Source organism: Hibiscus syriacus, unplaced genomic scaffold (assembly GCF_006381635.1).
Source record: "Hibiscus syriacus cultivar Baekdansim isolate YM2019G1 unplaced genomic scaffold, ASM638163v2 tig00110984_pilon, whole genome shotgun sequence".
In the NCBI taxonomy this organism is placed as follows: Eukaryota; Viridiplantae; Streptophyta; class Magnoliopsida; order Malvales; family Malvaceae; genus Hibiscus; species Hibiscus syriacus.
The window spans coordinates 1,049,182-1,075,171 of NW_024062938.1; the positions used below are offsets into that span (position 1 = coordinate 1,049,182).

At 34.8% G+C, this 25,990-nt stretch overlaps 1 protein-coding gene and 1 pseudogene across 3 annotated transcripts; both read right to left on the reverse strand.

Moving 5' to 3' along the window:
• Positions 1-529: 529 nt before the first annotated feature.
• On the reverse strand, positions 530-2,340 carry LOC120148692 (myb-related protein 2-like). Of its 3 annotated transcripts, none has more exons than XM_039161733.1 (5): positions 2,065-2,340; positions 1,892-1,968; positions 1,735-1,790; positions 1,569-1,667; positions 530-1,447 (listed from the first exon to the last, which is right to left on the reverse strand). In XM_039161733.1, exons 1-5 carry the CDS (start codon positions 2,234-2,236, stop codon positions 751-753), a joined length of 1,101 nt encoding a protein of 366 aa, XP_039017664.1. In that variant the 5' UTR covers positions 2,237-2,340; the 3' UTR covers positions 530-750. The 3 variants fall into 3 exon arrangements, with proteins under 3 accessions (XP_039017664.1, XP_039017666.1, XP_039017665.1); XM_039161735.1 differs by having other exon boundaries at positions 1,569-1,635; positions 1,733-1,790; positions 2,065-2,336; XM_039161734.1 differs by having other exon boundaries at positions 539-1,447; positions 1,569-1,653; positions 1,733-1,790; positions 2,065-2,307.
• A 19,302-nt stretch (positions 2,341-21,642) lies between these two features.
• Positions 21,643-25,789, reverse strand: LOC120148648 (annotated as a pseudogene).
• Between the last annotated feature and the right edge of the window lie 201 nt (positions 25,790-25,990).

Consider the following 25,990-nt stretch of genomic DNA (forward strand, 5'->3'; position numbering starts at 1 on the left):
TTTTCATACAAAAATATCTTTTGATTAATTTTTTTAACCTACACGTGAAAACAACTACACATTAATTCATCTAAATTTAATAATATCATAATCTTTTCTTGAAAAAACCGAGATGAGTACAAGGTTTAATTTTTTTTTATTATCGACAACTCGAACACAATCTACAAATATAATTATTTGAATCTAGAATCACTTGAAAGAATAATATTCCCATTCACCATTAATACTATTTGATTGGATAAAACTTGATTTCATTTGTTATTCATTACTTCATTAATCATAATTATTCTTAATATCATTTGCATATCATGAACATCCGTACTATTCATTTCATACATCGTGCTATAACATCATAACATATATCGTATTGTTAGCTCGATCGACATAAAATTATTTTCATTCACTTTATTTTGCTAATCAATGTTAATATGTCTATTTTGGAGTATATATTATAATATTTACAAGTTACTTAGGAAGGATAAGTTCGTCAGTGTTTCCTCCACACTTTTGATTAACTTGTTTTCTGATACAAATGAAACAAGTCTTTGAACACATAAAATTGAACCTATGTTTCCTCCACACATGATACTGCTCCAAATATCTAATATTTTTGTAAGAAGCAATCATAAAAAGACAGGAACTTTCTTCTCCGACATCCAATGTTGAATCGAATGAGATTTTATTTGTTTAGGGTTTAGGGCCTAGAGTTTAGGGTTATTCTGAAATCTTGAAGACGAAGAACCTCAATCTTCAGCTCCAACTAAAACCATTGAGATCAAACATTCTGCAACTTGAAGATCCAACATTATGTTGTTCGTCAACATTTAAATCCTGCTTCGTTGCAAAGTAAGGCAATCTATTAACTGAATCCACCCTTTTGTTTCCTTCATCTGTGAAACTATGCTCTTCGAATTTTCCTTCGGAAAAGCTTCCTCGTAATCCCACGCTCATCGATAAATCACCGCAGCTCCTGTCCGTAAACAAGTCGTAGCCCATCATTTTGTTTTCGGACGCTTTCGGCTCGGTTTGCTGCATCAATGGATCTTTGTGAGTACCGTAGCTTCTTGAACACATTCCATTGTTGTGTATCTCTTGATCTTTTAAAGACCCTTCACAAGATGCCAAGCAACTATCCATTGAACAATCATTGGCGGGGTTCGGTTGACTGTATAAACCTTGCAATTCTTTCAAATCCGAAAACGCCGAGTTCAGACGATGGTTAGACACTTTCGACACCAGTTCCGATAGCTGAACTTTGGCCGTTTCGAGCCCCATGGTGCCCAAATTCTGTCTATGGAGAGTCTCTTGAGCTTTCTCCAGCACCGACTGTAGGTACTTCCCTTGCGCCTCGATACCAAGCTGTAAAAGCCGCTGAACCTCGATATGCTCATGCAGCCTTCTATGCACTTCAATTTGAATATGCAGCGCTTCGCCAGTTTGTATTCCCCTGGATCGATGAACATCGAAGTTAATATATATATATATATATATACACACACACACACATATACTGATATACACATGGATGATTGAATGAAAAAATAAAAAATGAAGATATATCATCTTACTTATTTGTTTGAGGTCCAATACTTAAATTATTCATTGGGGTGTTGTTTACTTCAGATATTCTTTCGCCTGCCATTGCAACCGCACCAATATTCATTGAATCAAAATACAATCTTCATAGACAATTGAAAATTTGATAGACAAGGAATTAACACTGTATTTTTACCTATTTTGGTACAGCCATTATTAGTTTGTCCGTTGAGATTTTTACTAAGCCTGTATTTCTGCAGGAACAACCAGAGATATATATCATAATCATCGAAAAATCGATATTTTCGAACTCTGTCTGCAACTCAATATCAGGCTATCAGCTTTGGTAAACTACCTGAAGATGACTTTTGAGATGGTATAAGGTAAGGCCTGGAATTCCCATTAGTTTCATCACCGTTTTAGGTGTGGCCTCTGCAACAAGTAGAGAACAAGTATACAATTATCACAGTTTATATATATGCATATGGTTTGCTATGGCAATTCTTGGAGACTTCTGTGTGTACTCACTGTCGGCTCCGCCGAGCTGGTTGACGGCTTCAATGAATCGCTCGTGAAGATCAGGCGTCCATTTCAATCTTGGCTTGGCATCAGTTGAAATTACAAGGCCGGGATCTCCATGGCCACCTTGCAGGAACAAATGCCTCTCTTTATGAAGTCCCATTCTCGAACTCGGGTTCATGTTCTTCCCAAATTTGATCGATCAACACCTCTTCTCACCCCCTCTCGTATGGCCACTTCTTACAAGCAAAAGGTGAGCCCCAACCATGGATTTATAAAGCAACATAGGGAGGGAAAGCATAGAATCTGGGACTGAAACTGATGAAACAACAATATTCACACAAACTAAAAAAAGGTAATATTGTCCCTCCTGCGGGCCCCACACTCAGATACATATGCATGCATCATAATTATGATAAACATGACCAGACCATGTTGGAAAAGCAGTGCAAAAGCCATTCGAATGGCTCTGAAGAAGCAACTTTCCTGGAAATTATGTAACACATTTATTATTAACTTGCAATAGGTATTGGAATTGATCCATTAATTTGTGAGAATTAATCATATTCGTCCCCACTGGCAAAAGCCGGGAATCTTATTCCACGGATTTTATAAAGTTTTGAGGGAATCCACTATCTATCTTTGTTCTCGAGACCTTCAAAAAAGGGCTCTCAACTTCAACCAAGATTCCTGCGTAACTCTTATGGTTTTCTTCCCTTCAAGTCGCTTTTGATCACTAATCTTTGTCTAATATCGAAATCCATACTTAGTTTAAACATTTTTCTCATTCACCAACGTGAGGTATAATTTTTCCATTTTTTTAATATAATTCATAAGTAGCTTACTTTGCTTATTATTTTCACACTTTGAACATATGATATACGGTTGTTAAATGTCTCATAGAATAGAATATAAAACTATAATTTTATAATTCGTATCTCTACCTTTATCCGTTAAAAATATACTTTAAAATTTATAAAAAATCATTTTTTCAATAATAGTTACCATTAATAAATTTAAAATTTAAATCCCGATATTTATAATCTTAAATTTTGAAAAATGGGACTCTTTGAACTAAATCACTTATATGAAGAAAGCATTGGGATTAGTTAAATACAAGAAAAAATGAGGGGAAAGATGCTCTTAGAGATTGTTTGGAAGCAAGGAATGGGAATAAGGAATTCATTCCATTTTGTCTCCTTCAGCATGTTTGGTACTTATTCAAGCCTTTACAGTATTTTTTCACAAAGAAGAAAGGGGACCCAAAATCTCTTTAATTTATTACTTTCTTTATCTTAATAAAGATATTATTGGAAAAGGTTTCTTGAACAGAAATGGCAGCTTAAATTAATGTAAAATATTGTGACAACAAGCAAATTCTTCCGGATTTTACCTGCATGGATCTGCACGTAGAAAACATATATGGAACTGACTATATATGCCTTGCATGTACTCATCCATGCCATGTGGTTTCAAATCAGTGATGGATCGAGGGTTGGAGCAAACGTCGCTATTAAACTTTTAAATTATCACATATTTTAAATATTTTCTTTGTATTTTTTATTAATAATTTATTTTTCCTTTAAAATTTCATAAATTCGTCCCCTCCTAAAATTTGAAAAATTCACCTTAACATAAAGTCATACGTCTGTACAAATTTCAAATCGTCATTTGAACCCTAAGAAACAAATCCTATTGGAATAAGCTTTTAAGATAAGATTACCTAATTCATATGGTGTTCGAAATTAGAATTTGCTTATAATAAGGCATTTGTTTTTTTAAAGGGTAAATTTGTATGATTTTATTAAGGCGTTTGTTTATGGCAGACTTGTAAGTTCAATAGGCTCTTGCAAGGTGTCAAGTCTAAGTTCAATATGCTTCTGCTATCATAGCTAGCATTTGCACAGTGATATCCAATCATGGAGATAACCAGGAATTATACTATATGCCTATTTTAAATACTTAAATTAATAATTAAAAATAATAATATCCACATGTAACATGATCATCATCAGCTAATGCAGAATAAATTCGTATATTATATTATAAACAACAAATCTGTAATATCATCTAAAAACCGTCAAGGCAGAAAATTAAAACTTATTCAATAATTGTGTACATGTACATATATAAGAAGATCTTACTCATAATATCAAATTTTAAATAAATTAAAAACCATTTAGTTATTCATTTCGTGTAAAAAAAATTCATGTTTCAACCATTCAATAATATCCATAATGAAAATAGGTCATGGTAGTGTATGCAGAGATTAGAAGAGTTCATTTCATAGCAATTATAAGGAAATTAAAACCCAAATTCGTTTCTATAATATGCCTTCACAATATTGATTCATAAATGTCAAGGAAATGATATTTTAATGCAGTTTTGGGAATGTATAGTGGTGGATTTAGAAATATTTTTTTTAGGGTGGATACATATATAATAACAACATAAAATTTGTGAACATGGTGGACACATATATATTAACAACAAAAATTTATTGTATAGTGTGAGTACAAATAAAATTTTAGGGTGGGTACAATCAATAAAATAAGTGACTAATTAAAGAAAATTCAAATTATAATGAGAATTAAGGTTTAGGGTTTTATCATATATTAATTTATATAATTCTATTATGTATAGAGAGACTCGTGTAGAAATGTAGTATTTAGTGTTTAGGTTGTAGGGTTTAGAGTTTAGGCTTTATGATTTAAAGGTTTTATGATTTTAAACTTTAGGGATTTAATATTTGTGGTTTTAAGGTTTAAGGATTTAATTTGTAAGGTTTTAGAAATTTAGGATGTATGATTTAGATTGGTTTGTGATTTAGGGTGTAGGGTTTAAGGTTTATAGTTTAAGGTTTTAAAGTTTATGGTTTAGAGTTTAGTATTTAGGTCTAGGGTTTAAGGTTTCATGGTCTAAGGTGTGTAGGCTATAAGGTTTAAAGTTTCATGGTTTAAGGATTAAAGGTTTAGAGTGTAGAGTTTTAAAATTTAAGGTTTAACATTTTTGGTTTGTGGTTTGTGGTTTAGGGTTTTAGGGTTTAGTGTACAAGGTTTTAAGGTTTAATATTTATAGCATATATGTTAGGGTTTATATATTTATAAGTTTAGGGTTTAGGTTTAGTGTTATAAGTGGATGGTTTTAGGGTTTTATAATTTAAGTCTTAGGGTTTAAAGTTTAAGGTTTAAGGTTAAGGTTTAAGGTTTAAGAGTTCATGGTTTATAGGTTTAAGTTTTTAGGGTTTAAGGCTTATGATTTTAGGGTTTAGGTTTTAAGTTTTAGGATTTTATCGTTTATGGTTTAGGTTTTTAGGGTATAGGGGTTATGTTTTAAGGGCTTATGCAGGGTATCAAATAGAGTTCGCGGTCAAGTTTTCGTTCGCGTCGCGTTTATCGCGGTTGCGAACATAACGGATGCCATCGCGTTCACTGCAGGTGTCACGGTCGTGAAATTTTAAAAATTTTGCACAACTTATCTTAAAACATAATAAAAATAATTATAAGAAATCATTTTTAATGATTTTTAAAATGTTTTCTAAGCGAAATTGACATATATATATAATATAGTTTAACCAAATAGAAGACTTTAAAAATCTGATGATAGGATAAGATAATTAATTAACAATGACATTATAAATACATTATTATTTAAAAGAAATAAGACTATCAACATAGGAAAAAACTAAGAAATTAAAATGGATAAAAATAAATTTTTCTATAACTATGAGATAAGAAATTATTTACCATTTTATCAAAGAGTTATTCTTCACTAAAAAACTCAAGAATAATGTGTGTGTGTGTATATATATATAACAAATGTAAGCAAAAAACAACAACACATACCTCATGCAATAATTAAAGCAAGAAAACAATCTTCATTAAAGCAAGAGCATAAAAGTACGATGTACAATAATTAAAACAACACATACCTCATTTAACCTAACTATGTTAAGATGTACAATACTTAAAACAACACATACCTCATGCAAGCAACCTAACTATGTCAAGATGTTCAACAATCTTCATTATGGATGTCTATCTTTTAATCTAAAACCAATCAACCAAAGTAAATTAAAATCCAAAAAAAATGTTAACTAATTAAATTTCAAAGAAAAATAGATTCTTTTAGTAGAAAAAACATACCTTAGAAATGGGGTGGTAGCAATTTCACCAATTAGTGGAATAACGAGGAAGATCAGATCCTTCACCTTCACTTTGAAAGTGATCTCTACTTGATCTCTGTGGTCTTTTTCCAACAATATATCCAAAAATTGTAACATTTTCACCTTGATTTTCAAATAATTGAGATGAAGGATATACTTGAGGAGGATGATATATGTGAGGTGGAGGTGGGTGATACATTAGTGGCGGAGGGTACATTTGAAGCTGATATGACATACCATAATTAGGAAATAGTGGATAAAAATCATGTGAAGGTTGGAAATATAAAGATTGTCCTAATGGATAAAAACCATGAGTGCTAGTAGATGAATTGTTATACCAAGGGTTACTAGAAGTCGATCTTCTATCGTAAGAAGAACCTTCAGAATTATATTTTCTGGTGTCTTTCTCTTTTCCTTTTGATCGAGCTCTTGATTCACTTATTTCTCTACTAGATGCAGCAGACATATTTCCTTCGAATTTTGACCTATCACGGAAATGTCCACTACCAATATAAACATATTATTCTCCATACCGATTAGAAAATCTAAACCTCCATCACCACTCTGTCTATCATCGTCATCAATTGGACTTAACCACCACCATCGGGCCCATCACTACTCTGACTTAGTGTTGCCCTAGAACTTGAATGAGATAAATGTTGTTGTTGAGATTGATCATCAATATTTATTTCATCATCTAAGGTATCCACAGGCAATACACCAACATTTTCACCATCTAATAATGGATTCTCTTTCTCTTGAAGCCATTTTGATAGTGAATCAACATCTTCAAAGATATGATCAAGGCTAATAGGATTGTAACTAGCGTTTATATCATCAATACTCATTCTTTTTTATGCCTCATTTTAAGTCTTATATTATAATAAGTAAACACTAGTTTCTCAAGTTTTTTTGTACTTCAACTTGTTTCTTGCTTTGGTGTGAATATAGTTGAATGTGCTCCAATTTTATTCACAATTTGATGCAGAAGTTATTTGACTAAGCACTTTAATTTCTAATCATTGTAATTCAAGAGTATATATGTCATATATCATCCACCACTCAGCTGCATAATATTATTTAAATTTCAAACTAACATCAAAATGTACAAATATAATTAAATAATATAAAGTAAATAATTTAATTAACTATTTACCTGGATTCATTTGATTCCAAGCCCTTTGTGCTTGTGGAGTACCAAATGTCTTGTGTTTACTTCGAAATAGTAACAACTGCATGAATAAAAGTTTAAGTAAAAATGAGAAAAATATTTCAAATTCAAATTATTTAACTAAGTTACAATTAATAGTACTTGAATGAATATAACCTGATTAACCATTATGATTTGATTATCAATAGAAGGTTCTAATTTTTCAATCATTGATCCCGTTCCTTTTAATGTTTCTGCTAATACATTATCAGAATGCTCCACCCCAAAATGAAATTGAGGATTGAGGAAATAACCTAATCATAATTTATGCTCAAATGATAATAATATAAATTCTAAAAATTAAAATAAAAAATAAAAAATAAAAAATAACTCTTAATTATATGATATATTTTATCTTACCAGCTGAATGCAACTCGGAATGCGTAAAATTCCATCTATTGTCAATAATTCTTTCATACTCGATGGAATATCGACAATTTTCCTTAATTTATCGTTTAGATCTATCAACGGCCTCATAAGTAAAGCCCATTGTTAGTTTTTCATCACCGTCCATGAGCCTTAGCACTTTGACTAGGGGTTCATAAACTTTTATGATATCAACGACTTTTTTCCAAAATAAATTTCCCAAAATAATTTTTTTGGCTTCATAAGCAAACCCTGATTTTTGTTATCCCCATTTTGATTCTCTGAATTCCTATATTTTAATAAGAAAAAAATCAATAACATAATTTAACTTATTTAAAAATTGGAAATAATAAAACCATTAAATATTGTTATATTTGAGTAACTGTATTAACTAATTATAAAATACTGACCTTTGACTTAAACATCTCTCTCAAACCTTGTTTTTGCCTTATTATCACCTCAAGCTGTATGAAATGAGTAGAGAATCGAGTAAGAGCAGGGCGGAGAATTTGCTGACCGTGAGTATACTTCTTCATCAAATCAACGGTCCAAATGTGATTATATATAAAGGATGTCACTTTCTTCGCTTCCTCTAACACTTTTGCTACACTAGACTTTTTTCCATTATCCTCAAGACATAAATCTAAGCAGTGAGCTACACATGACTTCTTCATCAAATTAATATTTCCCCAGTGGCTTTCATTGTTGCCTCATTGTCTGTCACTATTTGGATAATGTATTCTTTCCCAATTTCTTCAACAACTTTGTTTTAGAAATTATTGTAGAATTCAACATCTCTACTACGAACGCTCGAGACATCCACATATTTCCAAAATACAATTCCTTTACTACAATAAATAAGGAAGTTGATGATATGCTTTTGATTTTAACTATTGGTCCAACCATCACACATCAGAGTTGCACCCAGTTGTTTCCAATGCGTCTTCAGTTCATTTACCCATTCACGAACTTGTTCATACTCCGATTTCAAATACACATCTGAAATCTCATAAGGTGTTGGGAGCTTTACACCTTGTCCAAGGGAGCTTTACACCTTGTCCAACTTCCATTGATACTTGAATTAAGTTATACAACCAAGGCGAGCTTGTTAATAAAAAAGGAATGCGATCGTATATTATAAATTTTGAGACCGCTTCACCTATATTTTTACACAATGTATTTAAAATAGACCCGCTAACCTTTGGTTGTCTTAATCTTTTGCTCTTAACCAATTCAAGTATAGTTCCCTTAAACTAAATTCAGATCTTTCTTCACGGTATCTTCCACGTGATCCAAGAGAAAAAGATTGTCCTTCTTTATAAATGTTATCCCAACCACCCTTACTTTATTTGAATTATTCTCTTATATGTCATCAGTGTTATGATTGGATACTTTCTTGAGTGGCTTGTCTCATAGAAGAAACATCATCTACGAATTCATCCTCTTCTTCCCTTAATTGTGATAAGAATTTATTTGTTCTCCCTTTTTTGTCCATTTTCTTTTCCTTGGCTTTTTTAAGTAATTTTATCATGCTTTTTCTAATGATACATGTAATCCAATAAATATAATTCACACTATTAATAATGTATAATCTTTATTATTAACATTTAAAAACAATTATAAAGTATCTTTTTATAAAGAAATTATAAAGTATCGCTATCACATATTCACATACCAGTGACATTAGGACATGGTGTGACTTCACCAGTTTTATGAGCATTGTGCTTTTTAAACCGTGTTATTCCTCCTTTTATAACTTTGCCACAAAGTTTACGTACAACATTTCCTTTCGTATTTGGAAATGGATCTCCAAAGTACCAACCTATATCTCTACTCGGTGCACCTTCTAATCCTTCAGTCGGGAACTTTTCAATACGTGATGGTATGCTTCAATTTCAATAAAACTGAAATTAATATATACGTAAAGTTAAACAAAAACCTAATTTAATTTTAAACTTCAATTATTATTTAATTATAATAATTTAACATGTTAATAAAAATGTAATGAAATACGAAAAATGAAGGTTGAATGGAATCTAAATAAATTTATAGAACATAAAATGATTAAATCAAATAGAATTAAAATAAAAGTGTAAAATTTAAATATTAGAAATTTTGATTACTCAAATTAAAACTAAATTAAATAAAAATTAAACTTTACTATCTAAATTAAGAATTAATTAAAGAATTAAAAAGATGAGAGATATTAAAATTATAATTAGTAATTTAGGATATTATAAACTTATTTAAAAAAAATTGATGGATCATGGAAGTGGGACGTGGCCCTGTTCACTCTTCCCTAGTCAAAGATGAGAGATTCTCAATTCGATCGGCCCATTTCTCTCAAACCATTTCTTATTCGGTTCTTCCCATCCCCAGTTCACTCTTCTTCACCCCCATTTCACTCTTCTTCACTCATTTCATTTCCAAAGTCCCCCGAGTCTGACTCTCGTATTCTCCAAGCCAGGTAGAATGAAAGATTGCAAGTTGCTTCTTCATCTCCATTCCCCATCTGCATGTTCCATTTCCAAGCTAGTACGTCTGCCGAAAAAAAGAAACCCGGAGGCCAGAAGCCCGGAACCATCCCTCACTTCGGTCGGAACAGTCATTGACTCAGTGGGAAAGGGAAGAACACAATTCGTTTTTCTCTTCTAATTTCTAAACCTAGATGACTAGTTTTAGTTTTTTTTTCTAAACAATTAATCCTAAGCAGCAAAAAAAACTTATATTGATTATTTTATTTTTTACCTTCATAAACGGAAGCGAGAAGCTTGATCTCAACTCCTTCACCGACGACGAAGCTCGACGGACAGAAGACTTTCACCCAAGAGCTTTGTTTTTTCGGCTCTTCCTATTCCCGATTGATTTTTGGTAAGTTGAATGTTGGACTTGTGGTTATAGTCACTCTTAAAGAGTCTCTGTTTTGTAAGTTTGTAACTCAATTTTTTCTTTCTTCTCACTTTTCATTATACTTTTTGCTTTAATATAAATAAATTGGAGATTGCTTTTAGATTTTGCAGACTGTAACTTGCAAGGAATATATTCCTTTCATTTTCATTTTTGTTTTTGTATATGGTTGATTGCATATGTTGATTTTTGTTTTAGTCTTGGAATCACGGTTGGAATAACGGTTGTTGCGTCTCGTTATCGGCACAATCGACCGTTTCCCATTAAATTACGGGCGTAATCGACCTATATTGGTGTGAATCTGTGACCCACCGTAAAAACCATGAAAACATGTTTTGGATGGCGGCGCTAACACAATATCAAGGCCACTATCACGTTTTCGGACCGTAATTTGAAACCTTGGTTTTATGATTTATTATTTTGAGTTAGAATTTAGGGTTTATGATTAGGATTAAGGTTTATGATTAAGATTAAGGTTTATTGTTTATGGTTTTAGGGTTTAAGGTTTAGGATTTAGGATTTAATGTTAGAGTTTATGGTTTTATAGTTTAAAGTTTTAGAATTTAATGTTTATGATTCCATGGTTTAGGGTTTTATGCTTTAATATTTATGGTTTAGGGTTGAAGATTTATGGTTTTGGATTTTAGGATATTCCTCCACAAACAAAGCTTTAACTCAGCTATCGACAAATAAGGATATGGAGGGACAGAAAAGCTGGTAACTCTGTTTGTCCAAAATCTTCCACCAACACTTCATTAGAGCGGACTGAGACAAGCATTTGAGAGACATGGTTTCGTTGTCGACTCTTTCATTGCAAGCAAGGTGGATAAGTTAGGTAAGAGATTTTCTAACAGAACATATTCTTTTAGAGCAATAGAGAGGCTGAATGGGTTTAGACTTTACAGATTCTGATTTTCAATGACTCTAGCTAAGTATAAAGTAAAAGAGGCGTTTTGGAGAAAGTCGACTCAAGCTCATCGACAGAGTTTCAAGAAGACTGATGGTTACAAGTATGGGAGATATTCCAAAGGAAAAATGTGGTGCCATCTGAAAACTTTAAGGAAGTTGAGGGTAAGTCGAATATACTTGTTTCTGGAGAGCCAAATCTACAATAGGAGATTAAGAAAAGAAGGATAATGGGTCATGTTCAGAAGGAGGAACTTTGGAAGATGAAGAGATGTCTAGTTGGAAAAATGGCAATAGTTTGTAGTACTCGGAGTATCAGGGAGAGATTGTTCAAGTGGGGTTTAAGGGAAAACAGATATCTCTTCTGTTTATGGAAAAAACGTTCTTGTTAGTCATTGAAGATGAAGATCACTTCTTGACGTTGAAAGAGCTTGATTGGTCTTACCTCAAAGATATTTTTACAGAGGTAAGATTATGGTCCGACGAGCTGACTCAAGTGCCAAGAGAAACCTAGATTGAGGTTCATTGCTTACCACTTCACTGCTGGAACCATACGACTTGTAGAAAATTAGCCGAGCTATGGGGCAGTTTTGAAGCTCTTGGGGAAAACAAATTTCTCTTGATTGATTGTGAAAAGGTTTCTTTATTAATCAGTACTACATTTTTCGAGAAGCGGTGGAAATAGAGATCAACAATAAAGTTTATGTGGTTCGAGTGGTGGAAAAAGGGTTCTCGGAAACAACTGATGATTATCGTAAAGAATTTGACACTACGTCAAAAGATGTCAACTACAAGGACAACGGTGAAGAAAGCCCCTTGGACTCTTCGTCGGAGGAGATTTAGGAAGTTCAGAGATCCAACGGTATGAAAAAATTGGTAAGGTACAAAGAAAATACTATTTCGAATTCCGAGAAGAATAAGGATTACACTGTCAGTCCAGCTGGAGATGCAAAAGTAAAACATCTGGAGGAGACCAACAAAGTAGGCAATGCTCTCCTCGAAAAGCAAATCTTAGGTTCAATGAGTGCTGATTTAGAGCACGTGTTAGAAGAAACGGGGATCCCAAAATTATCGAGAGCTCAGGAAAGAGGTGGGCTAGGATAATGTAATAGCCTCTGTTGATGAAGAGGGTCTAGGATCAGAGGAGAAAAGACCAATATCGAGTCGGGAACAAGAGGATATAGAGTTTTTGGAGTTAGGATGACGTACATCCTATTAGGAAATAAACTAGTAATTTCCCCATAACTAGATTAGTGAGAAAATAAAATAAAAGCGGAAAAATAATACCCGAAATTGATAACGGAGTTCAACCAATTTTGCATACGTCTCTGGACTGCTGTAGATTTTTTACTAAAGAGAGAAAATTTACAAGTATTTACAAAACACTCACAAGAAAGCTCTCTAGTATTGGGAGAAAGAAAATGTTTTGGGATGATTTTGAAGCTAAATGGGTTATTGTATTTATAGTTGAAGCTTAAGGACTAATCTTGAAAATACCCTAAAGTACAAGGACTAAAGTTTAATTATCCTATTTCAAAAAATTCAACAAAATTAATTACATCGAATTCAGTGCCCAATCCACCGAATTCGACGCCTCCATTCTTGAATTTTAACGCCCCCCATTCTTGACTTTTAACAATCTCCCACTTGAAGACTGATTTTAATTTGTCTTCATACCTCGATCAATGCAGTAGCATTTCTGGTCTTGTTACTCTAGCATGCCAACTGAAGATTTGTAGCTTTTTCTCTCATCGTGCTCTTTTTTGATCCTGTAAATCCACTTGTTATGGAGCGCTTTCTTGTCTGGTGGTAATTTAGCTAATTCCCACGTCTGACTTGACATGAGCGAGTCCATCTCATCTTTCATGGAAGACTCCCACTTGACTGAATCCTCCACATGCATTGCTTCATCATAGCACTCTGGTTCACCATTGTCAGTCAGCAACAAATAGTGCAAAGAAGGCAAATAACCCTGCGTTGGCTTAGGAATTCTAGAGGAGCATCTCAATTCTGGCGTGCCTGGTTCTTTTTGAACTTCTTCAGGATTGATCTGAACACCATTTCTAGAAATCTCCTCAAACTCAACAAATTCCTTTGTTTCAGCTTTGGTATAGGAGCTACTTGTTATATGGTTGACCTATCTTTGTACACCACATTCTCATTGAAAAATGACATCTCTGCTTCTGATGATCTTTCGATTTTCGTAGTCCAAAAACCGGTAATCGAACTCATCACCACCATAACTAAAAAAGACACATTTATTGGACTTGGCATCAAATTTTCTTCTTTCATCAGAATTTATGTGTACATAAGAAATAGAACCAAACACTCTTAAGTGTGAAAGGTTTATTTCTTTCTTGCTCCAAACTTCCTCTGGTATTCCACCATCCAAGGGAACTGAGGGCCCACGGTTGATCAGGTAAGCTGCAGTGTTGATAGCTTCAGCCCATAGCAATTTAGGCAAGTCGGCATGTATCATCATGCTTCTGGCACATTCATTCAGAGTTCTGTTTATGCACTCTGCTACGCCATTCTACTGTGGTGTCATGGGAACTGTTGTCTCCATCTTGATCCCATTATTTGCGCAGAAATCTCTGACTCTACTATTTTTGTACTCTCCTCCATTATCAGACCTCAACCGCTTGACTTTCAAACCAGTCTCATTTTCCACCATGGCCTTCCATTTTCTGAAGGTATCAAAGACTTATGATTTATTCTTCAGAAAATAAACTCACATCTTCCTTGTAGAATCATCGATGAAGGTGATATAATATAGTGAGCCTGCAAGAGATGGAACTGGAGATGATCCCCATACATCAGTATGAACCAACTCTAACTTTTCAGCCTTGGGTGTCTTACCAATCTTTGCAAAACTGACTTTCTTTTGTTTGCCAAAGATATAATCCTCACATAGTTCGACATATATATTCTTTAGATCCGACAGTTTCCCTTTTGACAAAAGTGTTTTCATCCCTTTCTCGCTCATATGGCCAAGCCTTTGGTGCTATAGGTTTGATTTTCCATCAGCATCTGCTACTGTAATGATATTCTCTAAATTTGAGGTTACATAGAGAGTATCAGTCTTCTTACCATGAGCAATGACGAGTGCTCATTTGGTAATCTTCTATTCATAGCCTGAAAAGGTTGTACTATATCCTTCTCCATAAAGCTTTCCTACATAAATCAAATTTCTTTTGAGGCCATGAATATGTCTCACTCCTTTCAGCTTCCAGGTGGTCTGGTTTGGCAACTTTAATCGGATGTCACCTTTTTCGATAATATTCAAGGTTTCATTATCAGCTAGATGAACCTTCCCAAAATCGCCACTGACATAGTTCTCCATGATTTCTTGGCATGGGGTGGAGTGGAAAGATGCCCCTGAATCCAAGATCCATGATTCAATTGGACTGTTGACGCTAAGAATCATGGCATCACCTGTCTCCTCTGTCATGTTGGCAGATTCCTGTACGCCGATATCTTTCTTCGGTGCTCGGCAATCTCTTTTAAAGTGACACTTCTTGCCACAATTATAACAGTTAAAATCTTTCTTTTCCGTTCTTGATTTTTCCCTTCTGGATTTTGATTTGTCACGATTTGAATTTCTTTATAAAGTTCTCCCTCTAGACTCCGTGTGCAAGGCTGAGGAGCTTGATGCTTCACCCAATTCTCTCCGTCGAATTTCTTCACTCAATACCAGGTCCAGAACATCGTCGAATTTCAATTTACTATTTCCCGACGAGTTGTTGACTGTTGTAACAGTAGCTTTCCAACTGCATGGTAGAGATGATAAGAGAATTAAAGCTCGAACTCCATCATCGAAATCAATTTCCACGGAACTCAATTGTGTTGTGATTGTGTTGAGTTCATTTAGGTGTTGAGCCACTAATACCCCTTCTGCCATCCGCAAATTTAATAATTATCTCATCAAGTGAACTTTGTTTGAGGCCAATGACTTCTCATACATACTGGAGAGAGTCGCCATAAGACCCGCCGTGGTCTTTTCCTTTATATGTTGAAAGCAACATTGCGGGATAACTCTGAGGGCTTGTCTGTCAAGAAAAGCTCAGTCTGCACTCTTCATGTCCTCTGGTTGCTTTCCTGAGAGAGGTTGATATAAATTTTTCTAGTATATAAAATCTTCAATCTGCATCTTCCAAAAGCCAAAGTCTGCACCATCGAACTTTTCAATTCTCACCTTCCCTTCGTCTGCAACCATCGCTCCCATTCGAATATGGCTTCTTTTGGATCATTTCTGACAATTCTTGCGAACCACTATGTATTAGAACACCTCCGTCGACAAATTCGTATCGTCGACCAAATTTTACTATTCACAAAATTTACTATTCATGTGCATAGTAACATCACAGAAAAACCGACAAAATTAATCACCAAAAGCTCTTGATACCAGTTGTTGGGAAATAAACGAGTAATTTCTCTATAACCAGATTAGTGAGAATGCAAAATAAAAGCAGAAAAATAATACCCGAAATTGATAACGGAATTCAGTCAAGTTTGCCTACGTCTCCGGACTGCTGTAGATATTTTACTAAAGAGAAAAAATTTACAAGTGTTTACAAAACACTCACAACTCACAAGAAAGTTCTCTAGTATTGGGAAAAATAAAATAATTTGGGATGATTTTGAAGCTAAATGGGTTAAGGTATTTATAGTTGAAGCTTAAGGACTAATCTTGAAAATACCTTAAAGTGTAAGGACTAAAGTGCAATTATCAATATTTCATTATCAGCTAGAAAAACCTTTTCAAAATCACCACTGACATAGTTCTCCATAATTTCTTGGCATGAGGTGGAGTGGAAAGATGCCCCTGAATCCAAGATCCATGATTCGATCGGACTGTTGACGCTTAGAATCATGGCATCACATGTCTCCTCTGTCATGTTGGCAGATTTCTGTGCGCCGGTATCTTTCTTCGGTGCTCGACAATCTCTTTTAAAGTGACCCTTCTTGCCAATATTATAACAGTTAAAATCTTTATTTCTCGTTCTTGATTTTCCCCTTCTGGATTTCGATCTACCACAATTTGAATTTCTTTCTAAAGTTTTCACTCTAGACTTCGTGTGCAAGGTTGAGGAGCTTGATGCTTCACCCGATCCTCTCCGTCGAATTTCTTCACTCAATACCAAATCTCGAACATCGTCAAATTTCTCCTCGAAAAGCAGAACTTAGGTTCAATGAGTGCTAATTTAGAGCACGTGTTAGAAGACACGGGGATCCCAAGATTATCGAGAGCTCAGGAAAGAGGTGGGCTAGGATAATGTAATGGCCTCTGCTGATGAAGAGGGTCTGGGATCAGAGGAGAAATGGCCAATATAGAGTCGGGCACAAGAGGATATAGAGTTTTTGGAGTTAGGAGGACGTGCATCCACACCTGCTTTTGGAGACTCTAAATTACAATCTTCGAATCTAAGGCAATAAGAGTTAAAACGTCCAAAGCTGTAGAAGGGGAAAAGCTCTTTTAAAGGATTCCTTGATGGTGTCTTTCCCTGAGCTTCTGGAGGAAAATTGCATTAGGAAAATATATGGATCGCTGAATGCTCTAATGGATAAGGCTCTTTCAGAGGCTGGAAGAAAGGTGAGATTCAAAGGGGTAAAAAAATTCAAAGAAGAAGACGGTCGATTTAGAGTCTTCAGAACTCTCGGGGAGATCTCTATTGGATTCAGACCTTAAATAAAGGTGGAAGATGAAAATAAAAGAGACGACATTGGCGCTTGATCTGGGCAAGAGCTTGGGCATCCAAATCGTGGGAAACGAAACTGCAGCGGTAAGGGACATAGTTCTTCTCGATTAATATCAGCTTTTTTGTTTCTTCCTGGTGGGAAAAATGTGCATAGCGATATGGAAAGTTAGGGGGATAGGATCTGAGGTATAAGTCGCTGCAGTCAGAAGGTTGATTAGCTTACAAAGAGTAGATACGATATTTTTTTAATGAGATAGAGAAGACTGTGATGTTAGAGAAGGAATTTCGAGCCTTTGGTTAAATGACGAGTTTGATTTCGTTTTGTAGAGTCTTTTTTTTTTTTGAAGTGACGTTTTGTAGAGTCAAATGGGAGGTCAGGAGGACTACTACCGATTGGGATAAATATGTTTTCTCAGTGGTAAATTCAATTCAAAACCAGAGTTTTATCGTGCTTTCAGGTAAATGGATTGAGATAAATGAGGACGACACCTCGATTAATGTATAGGCTCCTTGTGAATCGGCAGAGCAAGTTGAACTATGGAGCGTTCTGGCAAGTTAAAAACCTGCAGGTCAGGTGAACTGGATAATTGGAGGTGATTTTAATGCGGTAAGGAACATTGGAGAAAGAAGGGGTTGAGTTTGCTCCGTAAGAGGTGCTGCCGAATTTAATTGTTTCATCTAGGGGTGCAACATTGGCGTTCAGAGATATCGTACCAATTGGGCTACCTAGATCAGTGACGGACCATACGTCGGTTTTATTATTGTTTGAGAATTCGGACAGGGTCCTAGGCCTTTCAAGTTCTTCAACTCTTGGTTATCCAAGAATGGGTGTAGGGACATCGTAAAGCAGGCGTTCAGGGGTAAAAGTCTTAACAAGTCTGATATTTCTTTGAAGCTTAGAAGTTTGAAGAATGATTTAAAATGTTGGAATTTTAGTAGCTGCGAAGATTTAGACAACAAGGTGAATCGAATTGTGCTTGAATTAAATAAGGTGGAATCGGATTTCAGACAGTTCTTAATTGGTCACTCTTCCTTTAACAAGACCGTGGAATCGGTGGGGGTATTTCGATGAGGTGGACATACTGGTAAGAACAATTGGTCAAGTGAAGTTTCTTTATGTTCAAAGAGCTCGTAATGGGATGGCAGTCTTTCTGGCAAAACAAGGTATGTCAAGGACTGATTTATTTAAAGCATGGTGGTAGTTTTTTTCCGTTCCGCTGGTCCGTTGCAATCTTTTTGTGGTTGGCGATGTCAGTATTAGTCATACCTGAAGGGGTTGTTTCCTGATGGGTGATTCTATGATGTGAGAAGCATAGTTAAGTTTTTTGTTTTCTGTTTAGATTGGTTGTGCTCTGCATCCTTTGTTTGTAAGCAGTATAGTATAGTGGTTATATTATGGCTTCGGAGATAGTGATCGTTTGTTTTTTCCTCGGTTATCAGTATTCTTTTCCTCCATTTAGGCGTAGGGTAGGGAAGTTTTTAACGAGGCCATAACCGGGGCGGCATAAACTTCTCAATTTTTAATAAATAAATTGGCTACCAAGCAAAAAAAAAGTGTATGGTTTAAAGGTTGTCGGAAGCATAGATGAGCACTCAATAATTTATAACACTCGAACTATTATTGATACGAAACAAAATACGTTACAACGACGTTACCCCAATATTATAATACTAGCTGCGCCTAGTTTACAAACTCCTTATAGCTTTGCTAAGCTCTCTCTAATTTTTTTCTTTCACTCGTATTTTTTCCCTTACATTCCATATATAACTAAGCTTAGGATACACATATATATAGATATAATAAACGACCTCATATGCTTCTACAATCTTCTTGCCGCTTTGAATTTGCTTGTCGTGGTTTGTTTTTCCTTTCCACGTTTGCGGTGTAAATTCCTTGTATGCTGCCCACTCATATTATAATATTATTAGCTTAATTTTTAAGTAATTCATGAAGTTTCCATCCATGGTTGCTTGCCACGTTTTCCACATTGCCAAGTGTTTGCCTCTATGTTTAACTTTCTACTTTCATATTTTATTTCCCTTTTTCTTTGTGAATTCCACCTATCAATCTTGCCAACATTTTAGAAATCTAGTTTGATTTCTAACAAAGGTTTAGAGTTTTAAGGTTTAGTATATAAAGTTTTAGAGTTTATTATATATGGTTTATAGGCTAAGATTTATGGGTTTATAGGGTTAGAGTTTATTATTTAGAGTTTTAGGTTTAGGGTTTATGTTTTTATGTTTTATTATTTAAGGTTTAGAGTTTAAGAGTTAGGGTTTAGATTTTAGGGTTTGATGTTTAGGGTTTTAGTATTTAGAATTTAGGGTTTTATGGCTTAAGGTTTAGGGTTTTATTTCAAAGTTCAAGGTTATAGGTTTAAGGTTTATGGGTTTATAGTTTACAATTTAGGGTTAAGGTTTATTGTTATAAGTGTTAGGGTTTAAGTTTTATGGTTTGAGTTTGAGGTTTGAGGGTTTTGGGTTTTGGGTTTTAAGGTTTAGGATTTTTATGGTTTATGATTATAGGTTTCAGGGTTTAGTGTTTATGTTGTAAGTGTTTAGGGTTTAGGGTTCATAGATGTGATTTAGAGTTTATGGTTAGGAATTAAGGTTAAGGTTTAGGATTAGGGATTAAAGTTGATGGTTTATGGTTTTGGGTTTAACTCGATCTGAATCGAACATATCTTCTAAAAAACAAGATCTAACTCGAACTCTTTAAAAAATAATCCGATCTGATCAGATTGAAACCTGTTAGGTTCAAGTCTGTACCCATCCCTAAACACATTGTTTACTTAATTATTTTAACTACTACCGTTTGAAACATGCTTTGTAACACCTTATATTTAAAAAAAATTATCTATTTGAGCATATATTCTTAATTATTTTCATTTGTTGGGGGCGACCCAAGTTGTCATGCATGGTCCAACTGCATCTTCTTCTATTATTTTTTGGGTCCAAATCTATTGTTCCCAACCATCAATTTATAGAGATTTCCTCAAAAAGGTTTCAATCTCATTTTAGGGTTTAAAGTTTAGGTTTTGGATTTAACCCGATCCAACTCGAACATATTTTCTAAAAAACAAAATCCAACTCAAACCCTTTATTATAAATAAAACGACCCGATCCGATCTGATCAGGTTGAAACCTATTAGGTTCAAGTCCGTGTCAATCCATAAACACATTGTTTACTTAATTATTTTCACCACTACCCTTTGAAACATACTTTGTAACACCTTATATTAAAAAAATATCTATTTTAAGCATATATTCTTAATCATTTTCATTTGTTGGGGGCGACCTAAGTTGTTCTGTAGGCATGCATGGTCCAACCGCATCTTCTTCTATTATTTTTGGGGTCCAATTCTGTTGTTGCCAACCATCAATTTATAGAGATTTCCTCAAAAAGGTTTCAATCCCATTTTATACCACTTAACAAGATGGGAACAATAACCTATCTCTAACTTAAAAGCATTGCTTGTTTTCATCAACTCCATGATTCTTTGCTAATACATATATACACGACTTGAAATTGACAGAGAGGCTGACTGGACGGTGGTCATCTCTACTAAAATTTTAAATTCTATATAATTTAAGTACATTTTTATATTTTTTATTGATAATTTATTTTCTTCCCTTAAATTTTTATAAATCCTTTTCTATCATAAAATACATTGTAACTATAAATCATTTTTTAATATAAAATCCTACATCGTTACTACGCAATATTAACCATAACACAAATACGGAATTGAAAGAAAAAGACCACACAAAACAATACGTACACAAGATGATTGCTGCAAAAATCAAAATTATGAATTATTATAAAATACCTTAAATAGAATTGTGACATGATAGTACTTGATGAGTTATCAGTTCTTTGATATATATATGTTTGTCTTTAGGAACGAACGTAAAATTTTATTTTACTCAGCGAATTTAAAATATTTTAGAGGGAATGAATTTATAAAACTTTAAAGAGACGAAACTTATAAAACTTTAAAGAGGCAAAACAAGTTATCAATAGAAAATATAAATGAAAAAAAACCTGAAATATAAGAAAGTTTAAAAAATTTAGGGGAGCCACTCCACCCGCTCCCCTTACTAGATCTATGTTTGTCTCATTTGCTTGATATTTGGGGGAAGAGAAGATGTAATTTTCATTTGTGTTTTGATATATGTCAAAAATATTCTTTGAGGAATCTGAAAGTTACAAAGGACCACCACGTCATGGATACATTAGAATATGATTTCCTTCCTTTCTCTTTTTTGGGTACATTTTTAGTATCATACACATATGACCTTTTCTTTGGTCCCAACAGTAACAAATGATTTGTTATATATATGCCTGAGTGTATATATACATAGAACAGTTTCTTTTAACCCTTGAATACATTTTTAACAAAACAATACATGCTTCTGTTACCATGAGAAAACAAACAAGAACCTATTGAATATACCTGCATTGACTGTAGACACTGATCGAATTCCATCGTCTATTTTCATAAATCGTTTTCTTATATACGCTTTCAAAGTTTAAAGTATGCTTTTCTTTCCTTTAGTCCTGGTATCGCTGCTTTTTCCGTTTTGGGATCCTTCTGAACGCTTTGACGATTCGTGTGAATCGCCGCCTGCAACATGCTTCTTTCGCCTTGGAGCACCAGTGTTGGCAGGCTCAACCAATGGACCTGACCGAGTTTGGATTGGTTCTTTTGAATAAGTGAATGACGTAGAGCTGAAGGAGATATCTGGAGGAACGAGTGCGGGATCAATGCGATGTGATGCTCCTAAAGGAAAGCCGAGAGCTGCATCCTGGTGTGGTGGGGGAAATTTTTCGCTTTTGCTCTTTGCATTGGCGTGTGATATTAGGCGCCTTCTCTGCTTCACAAGGAAACCCAAAATTAGTTATGAAGATTTTAACTATGTCGGTCATGGCTAAACACAGAACCTGTTCTAGTAATCATAATAAGCCTTAATAGTCACAAATATTCTAAGCTCTAGATGCAGACAGACTAGACGAGTCTGCTATCAAATATTATTTCGTACTCCGTAGGCGGAAAAGAACGGAAAGAACTTCAGCATAACTAAAACTAGACAGTGTCCCTTATAAGAAAGACAAAACACAAACCTTCAATGCTGGATCGCAATACGAGTAATAGTGCACTTAATACATATTCAACAATAAAACAACTAGCTACAAAACAAGCTCTGCTTTCAAAATCGTTGTTCGCTTTCTTAGGGGAAGCATAGTATAAAAGAAACACGAAACAAGAAGAAAACAGACAGTTCATCTTTGAAGGTAGCAGTTGTTGACAAAAGCAAATCATCCGACTTACATCAAGATTAAACCTAAGCTCATCATTGGCTTTTGGAGCCGGACCTGCTCTTGCACGATTTTGTGTCCTTGTCTTCCTTGCAGCATCACACTCGGCTTTACCGGCCACTCTGTTTCTGCAAATTTAGATGTCACTGTCAATTATAGATAGAATATAATGCTTTCAAATCTATATTTGCCTATGCATGTGTAATCGAGAGCAGGAGACAAGTACAAGCTTCAAAAATCATAATGAAATACAGAGAAAATTTTCTAAGTAGATAACCATGGTAGAAAACAAATTCCCACAACATTAACAGTGTGGTTAAAACTCAAATAGAACTAACTCAAACAATACCACTTCGAAAATATCCTAAACACTGCACATATACATTGATCTAACCAACCAGCAAAATTCAAATTTTCTCAAGTCATAACAGGTTTTATCATCTAAATTTAGTAAAGAATCATTTAAGACATTGAGGCAAAAAATCCAGAAAGACCTGAGTCTTTGTATATGAGCATGCAAACCATGTTCGGGCTTTCCAACAGAGCATGCACTAAAGGTTATCTCACATTCTTATGGATGCATATGACTGAATATACCACTTTTTCCATGACATTCCATCAAACTAAAACATTTCTTGAAACCTAATCCGCTAGCAGAGTTCTGTAAAACAGTCAGTGATTAAAACAAAAGAATTGACCTCCGAGCTTCATCATCTCGTCGTTTTGCATCAATCTCTTTACTGGGTGGATACTTTGGGAGGCTAGAAGGTTCACAAGCGTAAGGTTCTGTCATGAAGAACTGTAGAGGAGATAAAAATGGTCTTTTCAAAAGGGCATCCCCATGATAAACCAATCGTTACCAATAAAAAGTCAAAAGGATGCCAAGAATATAGAGATGCATAGAATGTTCATTGAAAACAAAGAACTCACTTCACTTCTTAATGCAGCACTAGCAGTCAAACGGTCCGCTGGATCAATTGCAAGTAGAGGGGCAACGATGATGGTGGGAAATCTTTAAATGTCTCCCTTATGCATCGTTTATAAGGCTCTCGAGGTTTAAACAATGTTGCATTTGGCAACTTTGACTTCTTCCAGTATTCATCTGATGGTGAACCACATAACTTGTATATCTTATGCAATTGTTCTACCTAATTGATCAAAACAGAAACAGTTAGCGGAACTAAAACGTTAGTACTACTACTCCGAATTTCACATGTTCATTTTCAACATGCAACAGAACAACAACAAAAATAATGAAATATTCAAGATATGATATTGTAATTTATTGGTTGCAAAATATCACCCTCCAGTCGTTTTGGCACTAAACACATAATACAACAAGCTTCTAAGAAATTACGTTAAACGAGCAAGTGAGAAAGAATTAACTTCCCAAATGACCAGTGATGCCGAAATACCTTCCGGCTAAAATCTTGCACACAGATATGGACAAATATACCGAAAAACAGCAAAACGAAGAAAAAGCCTACCTCTGTTCGACCAGGCATAATGGGTTTCCCAGCCAAGAGCTCACCTAAAATGCATCCCACACTCCAGAGGTCCACACCAACACCATATTCTGTAGCCCCAAGAAGAAGCTCAGGGGCTCGATACCATAGAGTAACCACCCGACTAGTCATTGGGTGCTTACGGTTAGGATCAAAGAATGTTGCCAGCCCAAAATCAGCAATCTTAAGTACACCTTCATCATCAATAAGAAGATTTTATCCTTTAACATCACGGTGAAGCACTCCCCGGTTGTGACAGTGCTCGAGTCCAGAGAGTAGTTGATGCATGTAACATTTAACCTACAATGGTATCATATACTTTAAGCATACTTCCTGAGTCACCACCTTGGCAAGGATGTAATCACAGATTTTACTACCAATTTAAATCACAAGAGGAGCTGGGACTAACCTGTGGCTCTGTAAACTTTACTATCGGGCTTGCTGCAAGCCCAGCCAAATCATGTTCCATATACTGAAATACCAGGTACAAACTACACGACATCCTCGAAGTAACTAAACCTTCCAATTTTATAACATTGGGATGATCCAACCTCCGCAATACGAGAATCTCTCTAGCCATGAATTTCACACTTCCAGGTTCCAGACTATCAAACCGGACCTTCTTTAGTGCAACAATATTATCTGTCATCATATCTTTAGCTTTATACACATTGCTATATGTTCCTGAGCCAATCTATCATAGCAAGGAAAGGTAAGTATCTGAATCCGAACACCAATCCTAGAATCCAAAAGCATTGAAGATGATGCAACTAAAGGCAAATGCAACAAAATCAGCCACCAACATGCTACAAAGTAAACAATGAACACAACTTAAATGGCACAACCAGTTAAATCCACCTACATTTCAAGACAAACTACATTATTTTACATCATCATTCAATAAGCATAACATTGAACAATAAACAATATCGGCATCGAGAATAAGACCAAGAATCAAACAGTATCCGGGACAATGTAAATAAAGGCTGCTGCGACAAAATTGACCGTCTATATTCCATAAATCGAACAAAGAACACAACTAAAACCAGTTAACATATCAATGAAAACTGCATTTCTGACATCATCATTAGAAAAGTATAACATTGAACAAAAGCTAAAACAGCCACACCTTATCAATCTTCTCAAATGTGTCAGCCCTTCGTGGAATCCACCCATTAAGGGCCTCCCCACAAGCATCCGACAACCACGAAGGCCATCCAGCGGCCACCTGCTCTCCGCGCAAATGCTTTGGTATGTTACTAAGCCTTGGATTTGGCTTTGGCTTTCTCCCTTCCACCCTTTGTTTTCTTTTGCCATCAGCTTTTTCCTCCTCCTGGGTACCCTCATTTTCAAATTCTACAACACTGGCATCAGTCCTTGGAACTGAAACATTATCTACTTCCCTATTGGATTCAAAACTACCATTTTTATTCTTTCTGGACTCTGAAACGATCCCTGAAGATACCTCTCTTCCCAAAACACACCCCATTTCTCAACATATTCTAATCTGGGTCTTGCTTTTAAATCACTATATAATAAACAGATAATTAGATACCATGAATCAAGCAATTGTAGCAAAGCATGATCAAGTCACACGAAATTGTTCAATACACAACTTAAACTAATAATTCACACACAAAGATAAGCTAGAATTCACTATGCAAAGAAAATCATAAAACCTTTCCCTTTTTACCGCTTTGAATTTGGGAGCTTTCGAATTTCAGGAAAAAGTGTGGAAACAATAATCTTGAAGGTAGCTAACTAAAAAGAGGTTAAATTTAATAGGTTTTAAGAAGAAACTAGGAGAAGCCAAATAAACAGTGACCCGAAAGTATTATTATTAAGAAGAAGAGACAG